The sequence below is a fragment of the Mobula hypostoma genome, chromosome 16 (genome assembly GCF_963921235.1).
Source record: "Mobula hypostoma chromosome 16, sMobHyp1.1, whole genome shotgun sequence".
NCBI lineage: Eukaryota > Metazoa > Chordata > Chondrichthyes > Myliobatiformes > Myliobatidae > Mobula > Mobula hypostoma.
Window position 1 is genome coordinate 21,483,061 of NC_086112.1, and position 18,972 is coordinate 21,502,032.

Genomic DNA, 18,972 nt, shown 5'->3' on the forward strand with positions numbered 1-18,972 from the left:
ACTCCAATCCCTCTCATTCCATCTCCCACCACAAAATAGCCAGGAGCTCTCCCACCCTGGCATGGACCAAGTACAGGCCTGATTCTCCTTACCCCCAACCTTCCAAGTCACAACACAGGTCCTATTCCTTTCACTCACACACCCCATGCCAAACCATACCATAAACCTGATCCTTTATCTAGTGTCAGCCACTAGATCCCCTCTCTGTGCCTCGCTGACTGCAGCAATGGACTAAGGGGAGCTGAGACCTCTGGTTGTTCCAAGCACCCTGCACTAGCCCTGAACTTGGCGACTGGCTGGCAAGATTAACAGTGGCTATCTATTTCAATTCATCTTCTCATTCTCATTCTGACATGGTCCTTGGCCGCCTCTACTGCCGCGATGAGGCCAAACTCAGGTTGAAGAAGCAACACCTCATATTCTGTCAGGGTAGCCCCCAACCTATTTCCAGTGACATTGATTTCTTCAGCTGTTAATTTCTCCCCCTCCTTCTTCCACCTAGCAACTGCCAGCTTCTTACTTCATCCCCCTCACCTGCTTTCCCACCTTCCCTCTCACCTATTAGCTGTCAGTTTGTACTCCTCTGCTCCTCATCTTTATGAAAGCATCACATCCCTTGATACTTCTCGTGTCCTGAGATTTATCCACCTCCTTAAACACCTTTAGTATCTTGACCGCTACTACCTCCTGTGGTAGAAAATCATGCAGTGTAACCATCCTGAGTGAAGAGACTTCTCCTCAAGGTTCAAGTTTAATGTGATTTCCAGTACATGAGTATACTACTGGCTTCTTCCCCATTTGTTTCCAGTCCTGATGAAGGGTCTCAGCCTGAAATGTTGATTGTTTATTCCTTTCCACGGATGCTGCCCGACCTGGGGAGTTCCTCTAACATATTGCATGTGCATGTGTATGTTATCCTGGTTGGCACACCTTTGTTCCCCAAAATGTCTGTTGCCCCGTCAACCTTTCAGCACAACTGAGGTTTCTACAAGACACGTCCCTCAGTTTAAGTAGCAGCTTACCGCAATGCATTCCCCATCACCGAGCCAATGCACCCACAGCAGCAAGAGGATTAGGTGCACAGTGAGTTAATGGGTTCAGCCTTCATCTACAAGCATGATTGCAGCCAAACTGTATTAGGCCATAGACTTGGCTCTCTCTGCTGACCATTTGTGTCCTTTAAGCAATGAGCTTGGAACATTTCAACAGTTTTTTTTTTACGGTAAATGCAAAGTAATACCATTAACCGTACAAATTGTCATTAAACTGGTTGTATAACTCATTCAGGCAGATCATAACTGGCTGGTGTGGGAAGCAGAAAACGCTTAATTGCATTGCAAGGTTGCAAATGAGCCACATGATCAGGCAACACAGGAAAAATATTGTTTATAGCATCAAGGCATATAAATGGCAAGCTGTCCTGAAGGTTGGAAGTGGTCCATTTTCTTATATGCCTACCCAAACAACCAAAACAATTACCTCTAAAAATGCGAAATATTGCACAGAAACACAAACTGATCACATTTTTCCTCTCTTTTGGAACCTCACAGGAACCACGTGGGACAGGCTCCGTGCCTATCAGTGACTCACAGCTCCGGCCTGATGGATTTTCTTGCATCACATTCATTCCTATAACACTGATCAGTTCTTAGCAAAATTTCCAACATCATTTTTGGCACCTGAATCAGGAGGGAAAGAAATATGGAAACACTGAAAATGGGGGAGGAGCAGGACTTTCATCCCTTCTACCTCATTGAAATCATGACTAATTGCCCCAGGGCAATACCATAATCACAGCCTCTTCAAACATCCGTTGATGCTTCTTGTGTCCAGAGATTGATCCATCTCCTCCTTAAACACATTCAGTCTCTTGGCCTCTACCATCTGTGACAGAAAATCTTACAGTGTAACCATCCCAAGTGAGAGATTTCCCACTCTTCACAGTCCTAAGTGTCTTCTTGATATCCTATGACTTTGACAGCCCATCAGGATAATAGTCTCTGGTACCCTGTTAGAATTTTGTACTTTTCAACATGATCTCCTCTCATCCTGAAAGCATGCCTGCTTGACCTATTCTCGCCTCACACAACAGTCCAGCCATCCCATGAATCAGTTGTTGAGCTTCTGCTGCATTGCTTCAAAGGCATGTATATCTTTTATGAGGTAAGGAGATAAAAATTTACACTTAGTAGTTCAAGCAACACACACAAAATGCTGGAGGAACTCAGTAGGCCAGGCAGCACCTATGGAAGAGTAAACAGTCAATATTTCGGGCTAAGGTCCTTCTTCAGGACTCTAAGTAGTTCAAGTGTGGTCTTACCATGGTCCAGTATCATGACAATAATGTTCTTCTGGCTATGAAAAACAATGTTATCATTTGCCTTCCTAACTACTTGCTGTACCTCCAAGCTTAATTTCGGTAACTCGTATATGAGGATACCCAGGTCCAATTGAATAACCGTGTCTCCAAATCAATCATCATGAATAATGTTTACCTTTTCTTTTTCTCCCATGTGGAAAATTTCACATTTATTGACATTAAACTGCTTCTGTCATATACTGTACTTGTCCTGAAGCTTCTTTGCATCCTCTGTAAAACTCACAGTCTCAGTCCATTTCTTATCATTGGAAAAATTAGCAACATTATGCTCCAATTCCTCATCCAGCTCACTGATATGTATTGTGAACAGCTGGGGCCCCTGCACTGATCCCTGCAGATCTCATAAAAAAAACATCAAACTGTTGAAAACACTCAGCAGGTTAAGGAGCATCTATGGAAAGACGAGCAGAGTTCACATTTCAGATCAACTTGAAACATCCACCAATTATCTTTCTATAAATGCTGCTTAACCTGCTGTTTCCATATTATCTGTTTTGATTTCAGCTTCTAGCATCTTCAGCTCTTTTTCATACCGTTTGTTGAGATCATCAACTATATCTAATGTTCTTGATACGGCCTCCTCTACGCTGGCGAGACCCAATATAGACTGCTTTGTTGAGCACTTTCACTCCGTCTACGAGAAGTAGGATTTCCCCATGGCCAAACATTTTAATTCCAATCCCCATTCCCATTCCAACATGTTGATCCATGACCTCTACTGCTAAAATGAGGTCACTCTACATTTGCAGGAGGCTCCAACCTGGTGGTCTGCACGTCGATTTCTCTAACTTACAGTATTCCCCCCCCCCTTCTTTCATTACCCACTCTGGTTCCACTCTTACCTCTTCTCTTCTCCTCATCTGCCTATCACCTCCCCATGGTGCCTCTCCTCCTTCCTTTTCTTCCATGGTCTGCTCTCCTCTCCTGTCAGATTTCTTCTCCTCCAGCCCTTCACCTTTTTCACCTATCACCTTCCAGCTCCTTACTTCATCGCCACCTCCCCCCCACCCACCTGGCTACACATCACCCACTAGCTTGTACTCCTTCCACTCTCCCACCTTCCTTCTTCCTCTGGCTCCTTTCCCTTTCCTTTCCAGTCCCAATGAAGGGTCTCAGTCAAAAACATTGACTGTTTTTTTCATTTCTGTAAATGTTGCCTGACCTGCTGAGTTCCTCCAACATTTTGTACGTGTTACTCTGGATTTCCAGCATCTGCAGAATCTCTTGCATTTACTTCATTGTCATTCTTTTATCTTCCCATTTTTAGTAATATTAACTTCCTTTCATACCTCCTTTTCATTGGTCCCTTTGATCTTTAGCATTTCTTAGATGTCATTTAGGTCCTCTGAAGTGAATAGAATAATTTATTTTCAAAATTTGCAGGTCCAATGAATAAAGTAAGAAGGTAGCATCTTGGCAAGAAAACCACAGACTGAACAATTAAATGAAGGATGACTTCTACATAAACATACACTAAGGTAGGAAAACAAAAACATTACTTATACCTTCACAATCTGAATGAATTAGAACGGAAAGAGAATTTATGGATAACAGTGTGAACAAAGTACAGGGATAAAGAACAAAAATTGAGAAGTCATATTAATCTAATCTGTTTCCACTGTAAGTACTCTGTGTGATTGTTGTCTACTTACTTCAAAAAGGACATATATACCCACAAAGAAAATACAATAATTAAGATGGTATAATAATCAAATGTCTATAACAACCAGCAAAGATTAAGCAGTCTGAGACATTTTTTGTTTAAAGGAAAGACTATGGCTGATTCACCAAAGAGCTTTGAACTTATGAAAGGAGGTGAGGGGAGGATGCTTTCATTAATGGGAGAACAAAACTGGGGCTATACACTCAGGGGGCACTTTATTAGGTTTCTCCTGTACTTAATTAAGTGGCCACTGAGGGTATTTTTGTGGTCTTCTGCAGCTGTAGCCCATCTGCTTCAAGGTTCGCATGCATTCACATGCATTAAGAGATGCTTCTCTGCACACCACTGTTGAACCAGTCTGGCCATTCACTTCTAACTTCTTTCATTAAAAAGGCATTTTTGCCCATAGAACTGCCATTCACTGGATTTTTTTGGTTTGTTTTTCACTCCATTCTTTGTAAATTTTAGAGACTGTTGTGCACGAAAATCCCAGATCAGCGGTTCTGTAGATACACAAACCACCCTGTCTGGCACCAACAATCATTCCACAGTCAATCAGAATTACTAACACTGGCATATATCATGAAATTTGTTGTTTTGCGGCAGCACTCCCTTTGGAGCTGCATGCAAAGAGTCACCACTTAGCCGCGCCACCTTTGGGACTGGTCACTTAGATCACATTTCTTTGCCATTTTGATGTTTGGTCCGAATAATAACTGAACACGCTTGACAATATCTGCATGTTTTTATGAATTGAGTTGCTGCCATATGATTGTTTGATCAGATACTTGCATTAATGAGAGGGTATACAGGTGTATCTAATGAAGTGGGAACTGAGCATATTCATGGCATTTATTCAAAATTAATATAGCAATAAGGAGAAAATTCTTAACTCAGAAGGTAGTGAGAATATAGAACTCACAAATGCAGGAGTAGTTGATACAGGTTGTTTAGGTGCTAAAATACTAGCAGATATGTATTAGAGGAAGTGTCCAGAAAGCGATGCTGAAAGACTGAGGAGGTAGATAGAATGGTAACACACAAATAGAATGAACAACTTCCTGTTTCTTTATGGAATACCCCACATTATTTTATGTAGCACTGAAAAGTGGAACACCATTGTACAGGTTTTAATGTTGAAATGTTAATTGAAATGATATTGGCCATCTTGGGGGTGGAGAGCATAAAAGACCTAAGGCACAGTTTCAAAAAATATTTTCGCCAATACTTACCCCTCAACAACATCACCATAACAAATTATCTTCCCATTATACACAGCTGTTTTCAGGTTTATTGAGCCCAATTTGGTTGCTGTCTGCAATAATAGTTAATACACTGCAAACTACTTCACTGGATTCCACAAACACTTTTAAGACTGAACTTATTGGAGGTACTATATAAATGCAATTTCTTGGATGAATAGGAGATCCAAAAATTACCCCTAATAATGTACACATTTTTGATACGGAAAAAGTCAGCAAATCTGATGATTACAGCCCCATGCTTATTAAGTGAAATAAATACATGAATAGACAAACTGAAACAATATTGTACAGAAGATGTTTTTGGAAATGCTATTTATTGGACAGTTCTCATGTTACAAATTGATAAGTAATTAGCAACATTTCTTTTCTCATCTGAATTTACAAGATATAGTTTATATTCATTGGCCATCTCTCTAGCAAAATAAATCAAATTTATAAACTATAGGAAAAAATTCATATATAAGTAAATGTCCCAAAGTCATTTGGAAATTCAGCTTTTTCCAAGAACCAAAGCAAACATGAAATAAAATGTGAGATGGCTAATCAATTAAGTACAACAGATTCCATTATAAATAATACTGAACCTTATTAGCCGCGTGAATTACAATTTGTAAATTTTCCCTTCCCTGAAAAGAGTAAACTAAATGAAAGTTTGGAGTATCCGCCATTGCACTCTACATTAATTATTCTCATCCAGTTGTCAGGGCATTCAGTTGTCACAGGACTCATCCCATTAATCTTCATTGACAATACTCATCATTGTAATTCTCAATCTCATTCCAAACCGGATACTTAAGCAGTATTTTTCTTTTAAATAAATGCAGAATAATACTTCATCTTTGAGAACCTGGTTCAGATATCCCACTAATTGGATAGGAAATCCTTTTAGTTTCAAATCCTGCTGAAAGCATGGTTAAAACAATTTGGATGTGAATAAAATTTCTCATAAACTGAATTAAGTGTCTCAATAAGCGATATCTATTGTCCACGCAACATAGTGATTTCTATTGAGTCACTTGGAAATTGTGTATGTGTGTTGAAGATTAGGGAGAAGCTCTTTATCAGTTTCCCTTTTTATTCAAGACACAACCATAACCCTGCAAATGTCAACAGAAGTAACACAGTGGCAGAAGAAATAATAACACAAACCATATAATAAAAAACCCGTACCTTTTCAGCATTCACAGGTTTGTAAATTCTGACAGGACAGCAGAAAATACACATAGAGTGTGTTTTCTCCAAAAACATAACCACTTTGAATGTTTAAAATGTTTCTTTTCCACATACATTTTTCTTTAGCCACACTTCTTTTTGCACCCTTCAAAATATGCAGATTTAAGGTTATCTACAGAACTGTTCAAAAACTGGAATTTGTTTTTATTACTATTCAAATAATGTATGCAATATGGCATTTTCAAACTCACAAAAGGTATTGAGAATATGTGTGTTTCTATATTATGGACTTACTGCCTCACAGAGACCTGTTAATTATTGTCATCGTTTCCCCTGAGCTCCAGCTATGGGAAAAGGCCACTTATTTCCTATGGTTGTTGGTATTTCAGTGTGACCTGAGCCAATCAACCCAAGGTCAAAAGCTCCACTGGTTGAATGGTTGCAGTCTCACAAAACCAAGAAATTGTACGTACAGGGAAAGATTAAAGAAAGTGGCAACTATAGAGGTCTGCAAAAATATGAAGTAAAGCCAGAAAATCTTTAAAATTCTTACAGCAGGCAGCATATATGTTAAAAAAAGAATTACATTTTTATCATAAAGAGAAAAAGTTAGAAATCAAACGTTTTAATTTGAAGAAAAAGAGGGTGGGGTGGAGATAACAAAAGGAATTTCTACAATAGGATGGAGGCTAATGCATGTAGTGGTGCTGAAAGAAACTGGTGCTTTCTTATTGATCACAGATGATCTGTGTGGAGATGAATGAGAGAAAAGAGAACAAGGAAATATAAAACACGGAGCTTAAATGGCTGGAAAATTGAAATAAAAGAGAATGCTGGAAGTACTCAGCTGGTCAGGCAGCACCTTTGGAGAGATAAAATGGAGTAAAGGTTACACAACGGTAACCTGTGGTCAGAACAGCCAATTCTGATACAGATCTGAAATACCGCTCATTGAAATTGTTGATTCAGTCATGAGTTCTGAGAGCTGTAATGTGCCTACTCCAAAAATGAAATATTGTTTTTGAGCTTATATTGGGTCTTGTTAGAGCAATGATTGAGGGCAAAAATAGAAAATTCACAGTGAGAGTGGAATGGAGATTTAAAATGACAAGCAGCTGGAAGCTCAGGGCCACCTTTGTGTGCTTAACAGAAATGTTCTGCAAAATCAATCTCTATTTTCTGTAGAACATATGTTTGAGTCCCCAGATTGTGGACCTCTTCCACCATCTGGGATCCAACACTAATTCAAAGTGAAGTATTGATTCATCTTTGCCTCTTTCAATTTAGGATATTATATTTAGTTGTTACGATGTGGTTTCTCCTCAGATCCTGAGGACTGTATGGTGCCAAGTTGCAAGATGAGAAGCTCTCCCACTGTGCTTTGCTGATACAATGTAGGAGGCCAAAGACAGAGTGGTGAAAGTGGAGGTGGATTCAAGAATGGAAATGAGGGTCAGTTGGAAGCCTGGGGTGACTTCATGCAGACAAAACAGTGTATTCTACAAGGTGGTCACCCAATCTAACGATTGGGGAAACCCAGCATAAATTGGGTGACCACGTTGCAGAACACCAACTCTGTCTGCATGAGTCACTCTAATCGACTCTAATTTACATTCTTGAATTCACTTCCACTTCCAAAACTCTGTCTTTGTCCTCCTACATTATTTCAGCAAAGCACAATAGAGCAGCATCTCATTTTGCAACTAGACACCATACACTCCTCAAGATTCACCTTACAATTCAACAAATTTAGATAATTGCATCATATTTGGTCAGTTCTATATACTTAAATTCCGTTTTTCCCCCTCCTCTCTCTACAGATGCTGTTCTGTTGACCTCTTTTGGGTATTTTTTCAATAAGTTTCATTTCAGATTTCCAGCATCTGCAGTGATTTGTATTTCATGCCTCCATGTTTCCTTTGCTCTTTCTCCCTGCTCACATACTTCACCCTCTGTGCTAAGACCTCTCGATCCCTATGTAGATCACTCCTGATTTAAAAAGCCTTCACTAATTTCTGGCAACCAGCATTACTACATCTTGTGTCATCGAGTCTTTCAATGAATATGTCATTGCAACATGTCATTAAGTCTTTTCTTCTCTAACCCTCCACTGCTTCTCTGCATCTTGAAACTTTTTTTTTTACAATTTCTAGTACTGATACGTGGTGAGATGGAGCTACGTCCTGACCTCCACTAGTCTGCAGGTCACCCTTGGGCAAGGTGTAGCAACTGCTTGGTCCTCCAATCAGGGTCACGTGAAGCCAATGGGAGCAGATGGTGGATGGTTGTATGAGCAGCTGGTGCAGATCACAAGTCCTGGCTATGCAACCATTGACGCCAGGCAGACAATCTGTGAAGCATATTGATAATGGCTGGGGTCACCTGTCTTATAAAGACACTGCCCAGAAGAAGGCAATGGCAAACCACTTTTGTAGAAAAATTTGCCAAGAACAATCATGGTCTAAGACCATGATCAGCCATGTCATACAACATAGCACATAATGATGATGATGAAAGATCATTATGATTGAGATCTCTGCTTCTTTCTCCACAGATGCTACCTGATCTGTTTATTTTTCTAATTTTATTTCAATTAGAAATTAAGCTCTTTAAAATTATGAGTGAATTGGGCAGGTAAGATGGAAATAATGTTTCCAAGTGGGGGAAAAAGCAAATATGGGGCCATAGATACAAGATAGTTACCAATAAATCTACAGAGCCACAAAGAGATATTTGCTGATCAGATAATTTGTAGGATGCAGAATAAGCTAAGCCAGGAAGTAGATGAAATAAGCAGGTTAGGTGTTTTTAGAAGGACACTTGGTGCATGAGAAGAAAGATAATATGTGGCTTAAAACATGTGATGGATGGACAAGAGTGAAGATATGCTTGTAGGAGAAATAGTTGGGCCCAATGGCATGTTTCTGTGCTTTTGGATTTTTTTGTGAGAGAGATTTTAGTAGGTCCAGGTGTCTCCAAACTGTCATCAGTCCCATTTTCCTACCAACAAAATGAGTTGATTATTTGATGATGTGTGAGGCCTCTCACTGTACCAGGAAGAACAGGAACAGCAGCACACCGAGGACAACCTTTCTTGTGTGATTCCCTACAAGTAAACAAGTTTAATGCAAACACCAGGTTATTTTATAACAGTTCACAATGGAAGGATGCCAGACAGTATCTGATGAGAAAGGATTCCCTGACATTCTTGTATCTGGAACAGAATCCTTTGCCAATGGGACTGAATATATGTGAAGTTAATTGCTGTGTAATCTAGGCAAAGCATTAGCCAATGTTAAAACTTCTTCCATAGAAAATACTTCTTGTTGGTACAATCCACACATTAAATCATGCACGTTGACTGTGAACTCCAAAACTCTCAGCTATGTGTGAAGAAAGAAACAGAAAGATACAATACTAGGAAATAGCTGAATCTTACATAAATAACAAGACATCACTGCAAGACCTGAGAAAATCGATCTAATCAAAAATTGACAAATGTATTTTGCAAGAATGCTGAGGATCTGAGGCATGACCCAAAAAGACTTCCATTTAGATACACCATGCAGCTATTGTCAGTTATCTTAAATTGTTCAGTTTCTGTATGGACTCTCAAAGGCTGCATTTACCAAGCATCACTTAAGCTGTCTTTTCTTTCTCCCTGATACCTCCTGCTCACTTTTAGCTCAGACTAAGAACTTTGAAGCAGATCATCTAAACTGGTATGTTCAATTTAAATTTCATAACTATTGCATATATTTTAAACACACATACATTAATATACACATTCTTTTTTTTAGGTTCCTACGTTCTCCTGTAAAACTGTTTATGTGCCCATTGAACATTTTACATTTAAACAAACATAGATTTACACACTGCATACTACCTCTTTTCTTAACATCTGATTAAAAAAAATAATTCAGAATCTGTTAAGATAATTAATCATCAATCAAAGCAAACAAGAATTACATACTTATTCCATGTTCTGTATCTCTTTGGTCAAAGTTGGACAAAATATAACATTGTTCTTTGAATTTCTGATGCAACACAATGTGTAGTCTTTTCCACAGGATATATTCATTTAATGGCAGGTCTTAAATAACACAGTAATACATGTTATTTTTTCACTTTTAATTATTACTTTTCAGGACATTTTCTCATAATAATCAATAAAGTATTCAGGCATGATATTTACAACTGACAAAAATTAGTTTTATTTAAATTTTTGTGTTATAAAAATTATGTCCTACATAGGCTAGTCTGATCAACTGTAAAGGTGATATAGAACAGAAAAACAGTAACAAAATACATCAAACATTATTGTACCTGCTTGCTGTAGTTAAGTTTGGATTTAGGGGAAAAATACTCCATTGATTCTTCTACCTAGAGTGAAATCATTGCCGTTCTTTTACATCAGTAGTAATTGATTATTTCAAGGATGAAGGAAGCTTAATAAAATGGAATTCAGATTTTAACCAAGCTTCTTAATAAATGAGATGTAATCTTAACAAAGATTAACTAAGGGAGGAATTGTTAAACAAGACCATAACCAGATGAAATTAGCAGATTATTGTCATATTTGAAAATTCCCATTACATCCATTTGGGGCTCAGATGCAGCAATGAGCAGAAAGGACATTGTAGAAGAGACATTACTTTGAACTCGCTGCATATATATTTCAATAGATTTGATTACTGCTGTTTCAAGGACAAAAAGACAAAAGGCATCAAATAATTCATAAAATAAAACCACTGGGGCTAGAAACACTACCTGCTCCTAATTATTACTTATCTTTAAAAATAAACTCCTTCCATGGATAGCTAAAAATCCATGATTTCAATCTTCAAAAGCTAAAGATTGTCAAAACAGGAACAGAAAATGGTAATGTATTGTCTTTTTGTGGTTATCAATTTAGTTCAATACAGTTCATTATTAGTGAGTTGCTTGCAATCACTCTTTACTGTATTTAACAATTTGAGACTTACAGTAACCACACAATATGTTTACACAACATTTTTAACAGCATTATGATGCTGTTGATGTATTAGGAATCCATCCCATCTGATATGCTCGTTCCAGTGTCCGCTTGCAGTCTTGCATTACTGTGCTAAAGGTGATATGTGGGTATTCTTGAACTAGTCGTTCTACCGTATCTTCATTCACCTTGAAAACAGATTTTGAGAGAGAAAAATATTAAAAGAATTGCTTTTCTCTGATACTTCACTTCTACTCTTGTTATACTGATGTGCAGGCAATGGTAGCTTGAAAGTGGTGATCATGATGAACATCTTCCAAATGATCATTCCTCAGTTATAAACCAGACACTGACTATTTGGAACTCCTTTAGTGGAAGATAAAAATCCCAGTCTGCTCTTACCCACATCAAATATTTGCATGTACATGTTTTCTTCTGGGGTCATGGGTTGATTAACTCTTGAAACATGTGAGCATTAAAACTCATATCTCTGCTGCAACTCTGCTCAATGTCACCTTGCTATTTCAACCAATGTGATAAAAATTTACAATTCTGACAGGCCTGTAAGGAGGGACAAAAGGGGCTTAAACAGTTCATTAATTCCATGCAGCCAAACAGAGAAAACTTAAATTTCAGTGACAAGAAGCTTGTTGTGACTTTCAAATTAATAAGAATTTTGGAAGGCATTGAAAATCACAGCTTATTGTCCATTTTTACTTCTGTCATGTATTTGTTCACTGAATTCACATCAGCAGAATTTAATGTGGGATTGGAGCACTTAGAACATAGAACATTACAGCACAGTACAGGCCCTTCGGTCCACAATGTTGGGCTGACCTTTCAACCTACACTAAGATCAACCAAACCGTTCCCTCCTTTTGAGATCTGTATTTTTCAATCATCCACCCATGTGCCTATTTAAGACTTTCTTAAATGTCTGTAATGTATCTTCCTCTACCACCATCCCTGGCAGGGTGTTCCACCCCACCATTTTCTGTGTGAAGAACTTACCTCTGACATCCCTCCAATCACCTTAAAATTATGCTCCCTGATATAAGGTTTTTCTGTTCCAGGAAAAAAACAGTTATCTTGCTATTCACTCTATCTATGCCTCTTATCATCTAGTATATCTCTATCAAGTCATTTCTTATCCTCCTTCACTCCAAAGAGAAAAACCCTAGATTGCTCTAGTATTACAGGAAAGATACTAGCATGGATAGAAGATTTGCTGAGTGGCAGGAAGCAAAGTGTGGGAATAATTTAAGCCTATTCTGGTTGACTGCTGGTGACTAGTGGTGTTCCGCAGGAGATGGTATTAGAACCGCTTCTTTTCACATTACTTGTCAACAATTTGGATGGTGGAATTGATGGCTTTGTAGCCAAATTTTCATACAATACAAAGATAGCTGGAGAGGCAGGCAGTATTGAAGAAGCAGGGAGTCTGCTGAAGGGCTTAGATCGATTTGGAGAATAGGCAAAGAAGTGGCAGATGGAATATAATGCAGGTAGGTGCATTAAGACCATAAGATATAGGAGCAGAAGTAGGCCATTTGGCCCATCGAGGCTGCTCCGCCATTCAATCACGGGCTGATCCAATTCTTCCAGTCAGCCCCACTCCCCTGCCTTCTCCCTACCTCTGAGGCCCTGGCTAATCAAGAACCTATCTATCTCTGCCTTAAATGCACCCATTGACTTGGCTCCACAGCTGCTTGTGGCAACAAATTCCACAGATTTACCACCCTCTGACTAAAGTAATTTCTCCACATCTCTGTTCTAAATGGACGTTCTTCAATCTTAATGTCGTGCCCTCTTGTCTTAGACTCCACTACCATGGGAAATAAGCTCCCCTATCTTGGGAAATAAACATGGGAAATAAATTGTCATGGACTTTGGTAGAAGGAATAAAAGCATACTCTATTTTTTAAATGGGGAGAAAATTCAAAAAAGAGGTGCAAACGAACCTGGGAGTCCTAATGCAGGATTCCCGAAAGGTTAACTTACAAGCTGAGTTGGTGATAAGGAAGACAAATGCAATGTAAGCATTCATTTTGACAGGACTAAACTATAAGAGCAAAGATGAGATGCTGAGGCCATATAAGGCATTGATCAGACAACACTTGGGAGTATTCTGAACAGTTTTGGGCTTCTTATCTAAGAAAAGATGTGCTGACATTGGAAAGGGCCAGAGGAGGTTCATAAAAATGATTTCAGAAGTGCAAAGGTTAACATATGAGGAGCATTTCATAGCTCTGGGCCTGTAATCACTGGAGTTTAGAAGAACAGGGGTGGGGGCGAAGTCTCATTGAAGCCTATCAGAATGGAGGGACGTCCATTTAGAACAGAGATGAGGAGGAATTTCTTTAGCCAGAGGGTGGTAAATCTGTGGAATTGTTTGCCACAGACAGCTGTCAAGTCCGACATGAGCATATTTAAAGCAGAAGTCCTTGATTAGTCAGGTTGTCAAAGGTTATGGGGAGAAGGCAGGAGAATGGGGTTGAGAGGGATAATAAATCAACCATGTTGGAATGGCAGAGCAGACTCAATGGGATGAGTGGCCTAATTCTGCTCCTATGTCTTATGGTGTAACATTAACTCATGGCTCTGGAACTCAATTCCCCCCACGAATGAAAGCCAACACACCATACGCTTTCTTAACAATCTTATTAACCTGTGACACAACAATGAGAGATCAATGTATGTGAACCCCAAGATTTCTCTGTTCCTTCACACTTACATTTTTAGAATAGTTGTCTGAATTCTAGACTGTAATGAAGTTGTCCAATAACTTAGGCTTGAAACCCAGTATTGGGTTTTAGACAATTCAACAGTTACCCATGCATTTTCTATATGACATTAAATATTTGCTTGCATATTAAGATATAGTTTATGGTCAGGTCATCAACCTATTTACAGTATTTTAAATAATTCACAATTATTAATGTTGATGCATAAATTGCAGCCTATACCCAGATCATACCAAACAATTAACTGTTCATCGTAATTAATCCATTTTAACAACTCAGTTTACAAAGTCTAAAATAGTCTTACTAATGTCATTAAAGCAGAGTTCTTAACATTTTTAAAATGCAACAATTAAACTTTGACAAAATACCACATATGGATTTGCTTGAACTGAATGGGCTCATATCTGTAATAGATGATAATATATTTTAAATCACGCCTGTTAAAGGTGCTCTTAAATCAGTCCCAGACCAAATGGCTTTACACCTATACCTACCTTTACCAACTCTGACATAGTCTCACTCACAGAATCACACATTACAGTCAAAATGCAAGAGTCCCACCATTACAATCCCTGGGCATGTCTGTGTCCCTCAAATGTGAGAGGCCCCACACAAGGTGGGGGCAAAGTGGCAAAGATCCAAGAGATTGTAGAACTGGACATGACAAGGATATCTGCAGTCTGGGTCCCCACTCATGCTTGAAGGCCAGTGACGTGGATGGGTGACAAAGGACATCCATAGATTCAGATTGTACCAATTCAGTGGGCCTCAAGATCAGATGTCTGTATGACAGACATCCCACCCCTCCCGGAAGTTCCAGAGGTCTCCCGCATATTGATAGTGGCTCTCTGATGCCCGCAAATTATATACAATATCCCGGAAATCGATTTTTTTGAGAGCGAGCGCGAGAGAGAGAGAGAGAAAGCGCGCAAGAGAGCGAGAAAGCGCACGAGAGAGTGCGCGAGAGAGCAAGAGAGCAAGAGCGCCATGGCAGAGTGTTCCAAAAAAAGAAAATATAAAACGTACATCACCCCAGACTACACTAAAGTGTACCCCTGCCTAACAGGAGTCAAAAATAATGACAGTGTTGCTCGCTGCACTGTTTTCAACAGTGACTTTTCTATTGCCCATGGTGGGTTAAGAGTGTAAAAGACATGTTGAGGTGAGTTTAACAGGTGTCATTCGTTCATTAGCATAGCTAATGTTATTTAAACTAGCTGGCTAGCTGTTAACGAGCTACTCTATTGCAGACATCCCACCTCTCCAGGAAATTCCAGGAGTCTCCCGCAAATTGATGGTGCTACCTCCCTGAAATGAGTTTTTGCAGGGTGGAATGTCTGGTATGAGCAGGAGATACGAGGGCCCATGAGTTGGTTCAGGGCTGTCATCGGCCTAGTCCGGGGATCAATACCAAAGATGGAAGCCCAACTGTTGATCAGAAGTCCACAAGTTGAAGGTTGATGACCACACTGCAGTCATTTGGATAGGAATACGATTGCTCTGTCAGCCAGCACAGACTGGATGGCTTGAGGTAAAATTCTTCTCTATCACACGGAAATATGGCAGTAAGTATGCTATGACGGAACTGCAGCTTAAATATATTGTGTCCAGTTACTCAAAACACAGATCAGAGTGGAGAGCACCTGAGGTAGCTTCGAGAACAGACACGAGGTTTGACATAGGAGCAAATGAAGCAGCTTGGATCTGTCTGCTTCGAGATCAGATGTCAACAGCCCACAGAAATCTAACAATAATAATGAGTAAGGTGCTTCACAATAGAGGTAATTACGAGGAGAAAAATGACATTGATAGGAAAGATTATGAAGTGTGAATTAAAACAAGACAAAAAGGTGGATTTACTACTCTATTTTATACAGCTTCAGAAATAGTGCCCAGATTCTTTAACACCCTAGATAGGGCAAAAGAAGGCTGATATTCAACATTCAGAATTAGAGGGGCTAAGGTTACAACAATGGAGGAACATGGATAGGGAGAAACAATACCACAAAGGCATTTAAAAGGAATGATGAACTCAAACTAAATTGGAGATTAAGGTGCTGTTGCATCTGTGTGAGGAACTGTGGAGTAAGATATCTATTGGATAAGCTGGAATTTCTGGAAGCTGCAAAATGGAAGACTAACATAGTTGGCGTGTAAGTAATTGTTAGAGATGACAAAAATGTGGATAACTATTTCAATGACAAAGAATCTAGAGACAACAAAGTACATACATAGTTGTACTGTTCACCGGAATGTGGAGGTCAAAACAGAGTCAAATGGAACAAAAGTTTGGTATGGCTCACACTGACAGAGTAGCCAAGAAAAATGACTAATCAGCTGTGAAGCTCAGAGTTAATTGTAAGGTTTGATGGCAAAATGACTTAGGCCTGAGAAACAGGAGTAGACAATTTAACCCATTAAGTCTGATCTAACAGTCAGTTATATTAAGTGTGATGTGTGCCTCAACTGTGATTCATATCCTTTGAATTGTTACTGAACAATCTATCATTCTGAGTCTTGAACACTTCAAGTGCACCAGCCTCTATAACATCAATATGTTTCCCAATCCTTTTTTGAACAGCCTCCTCTGATGTTAAAATCATGCCTGAGTTACTTGCTCCAGAAGAAGAATTAACCATTTTCCCATTAGAAGAATTAACTTGTCTGTACCTATTTATCATTTCAAATATATTAATCAGAGTACCTCTGAACAATCTGAGCTCCAGGAAACAGAAGCCAAGTTTAGATAGCCTGTCCTGTCATGATCATTTTAAGGTCTGGCATCGCTTTGATGAATCTGTCTCATGTTCCCTCCAAGGGGAACAAATCCTCCCCGAGTCATGATGCCCAAAGCAAAACAATGTACTCCAAATCAGATCTGACCAAAGATGGTCCAAATGAAACATAATATGGGTCAAAGTCAAGTAAGTTTATTATCAAAGTATGTATATGAAATCATATTACTACCTTCAGATTTATTTATTTTCTTGCAGGCATTTATAGGAAAATAAAGAAATACAATAGAATTTATGAAAAACTATACATTGAAACTGATAAACAACCAATTTCTCAAAAGAAGACAGATTGTGCAAATATATTAAAAAAAATCTGTAGAGTCCTTGAAAGTGAGTCCATAGTTTGTGGTATCAGTTCAGTATTGAGATGAGTGAAGTTATCCAGAAAGGTTCAGGAGACTGATGGTTGAAAGGTAATAACTGCTCCTGAACCTGGTGGTGTGGGACCCAAGGCTCCCACACCTCCTTCCCTATGGTAGCAACAAGAAGAGAGCCTGGCCAGGATGGCGGGGGGGGGGCGGGGAGGGGGAGGTGTCACTGATGATGGATGCCGCTTTCTTGCGGCACAGCTTCTTACAAATGCACTCTTCCTGATTTATGGTGTAAAGTATTTGTTACTCATTAAAAAATTATGTGAGACTGAAGCAGACTGATGATGGGTCAGCAGAACATAGACAGGAAAAACAAGTTGCCATATCAATACACCTGTTAATGTTGTAACTGAGGGACATAGAATAGGTGAGTAGGTGAAGGGCCCACATGGATCAAAAATCAGCATGTGGTGCTGTAGGGCAAACAAAAAGAATCTGTTGATTGGAATTAAACATATCTTCATGTTTGAGGACGTTCAAACAGAAAGGGACTGATATTTGGAAAGCACAGATGGATCAAAACTGAGGGTTTTAATGTCAATTTTAAACAATTGTATAATCAATTTTTAAGTTCCTTTGTGTTTCAAATTCAATTTTATTTGCTTGTATTTCGGAGTGAAATTAGACCATCATAAAATGTAGGTGAAAATCAGAAATCCTATAAAGTGGGCAGCTATCTCACTACTGGTTTGGGGTAATTTTAAATTATTTATTTTTAAAAAGCTGAATTATGTTTTAAATTTTTTTTCTAAATGCACACGGTTGAACGGACATAAAAATTATGAATTGAACCGATCAGAAATGCTGAATTATATACATGATATAGAACAATGGTAGAATGGAACTTCATGGCAAACTACAAATCACATCAAGAGCAAAGATACTTCAGAATATGTCAGTAGGTACGGTTACAAACCTCTAAAGATGCAAATGAAGATGTTCCGAGAACTTAGAAAAGAAACTGCTTAACATATCAATACCTGTGACTCATTAGATGCAAGATTTCATTTTCTTAACTGTTAGAAAGAAATTGCATACAAAATATATGCTGTGAAAAATGGAAATGTAAAATCACTGGTAAAACATTAAGATGAACATCACATACAAACACACCCAGCCCACAACATCACCAGCCCCTTCCCTCCCACCCCCATCTTCAGTGGCAGTACCAGAATTATCCAAATCAGACAACTAAAGAGCATTCTTATATGTAATTGAGGGATTTTTGTTTTCATTCACTTATCTTATGCCAAAGTATTTGATGTATAAACAGCCCAAATAAGAAAACAGAGTCCTGAAATGGATGAATATATGTACTCCGTTATGTGGCTGCTGAGAGGACTAATGCAAATTTATCTTTGTGTAACAATAGAATATCACTTAAAGGATGAAGAATAAAGGAGACAGGTTAGGAGGGAAAACCTGAAGTAATATAACAGAAATCTTTATTACTCATTGTGGTTAGGGTCTGGAAGGCACTGCTAGGGACAATAGCAAGGACACATTCAATTGTGGCAAAGCGAGCTCCAGCTGGATAAGCAATGGAAACGTTTGCAGGGCCATTAGGAGAAGGCAAGTGAGTGGGATTAGTGGATTACTGTTGCAT

The 18,972-nt window shown here is 38.9% G+C and overlaps 1 protein-coding gene across 3 annotated transcripts in view; it reads right to left on the reverse strand.

Moving 5' to 3' along the window:
- Window positions 1-5,615: 5,615 nt before the first annotated feature.
- Window positions 5,616-18,972, reverse strand: part of fbxl17 (F-box and leucine-rich repeat protein 17) — a 694,756-nt gene continuing 681,399 nt past the window's right edge. For all 3 annotated transcript variants that reach the window (XM_063068625.1, XM_063068624.1, XM_063068623.1), the window contains one exon: window positions 5,616-11,644. In XM_063068625.1, coding sequence (XP_062924695.1) covers window positions 11,507-11,644 — 138 coding nt within the window. In that variant the 3' untranslated portion in view covers window positions 5,616-11,506. The remainder of the gene's footprint in view (window positions 11,645-18,972) is intronic.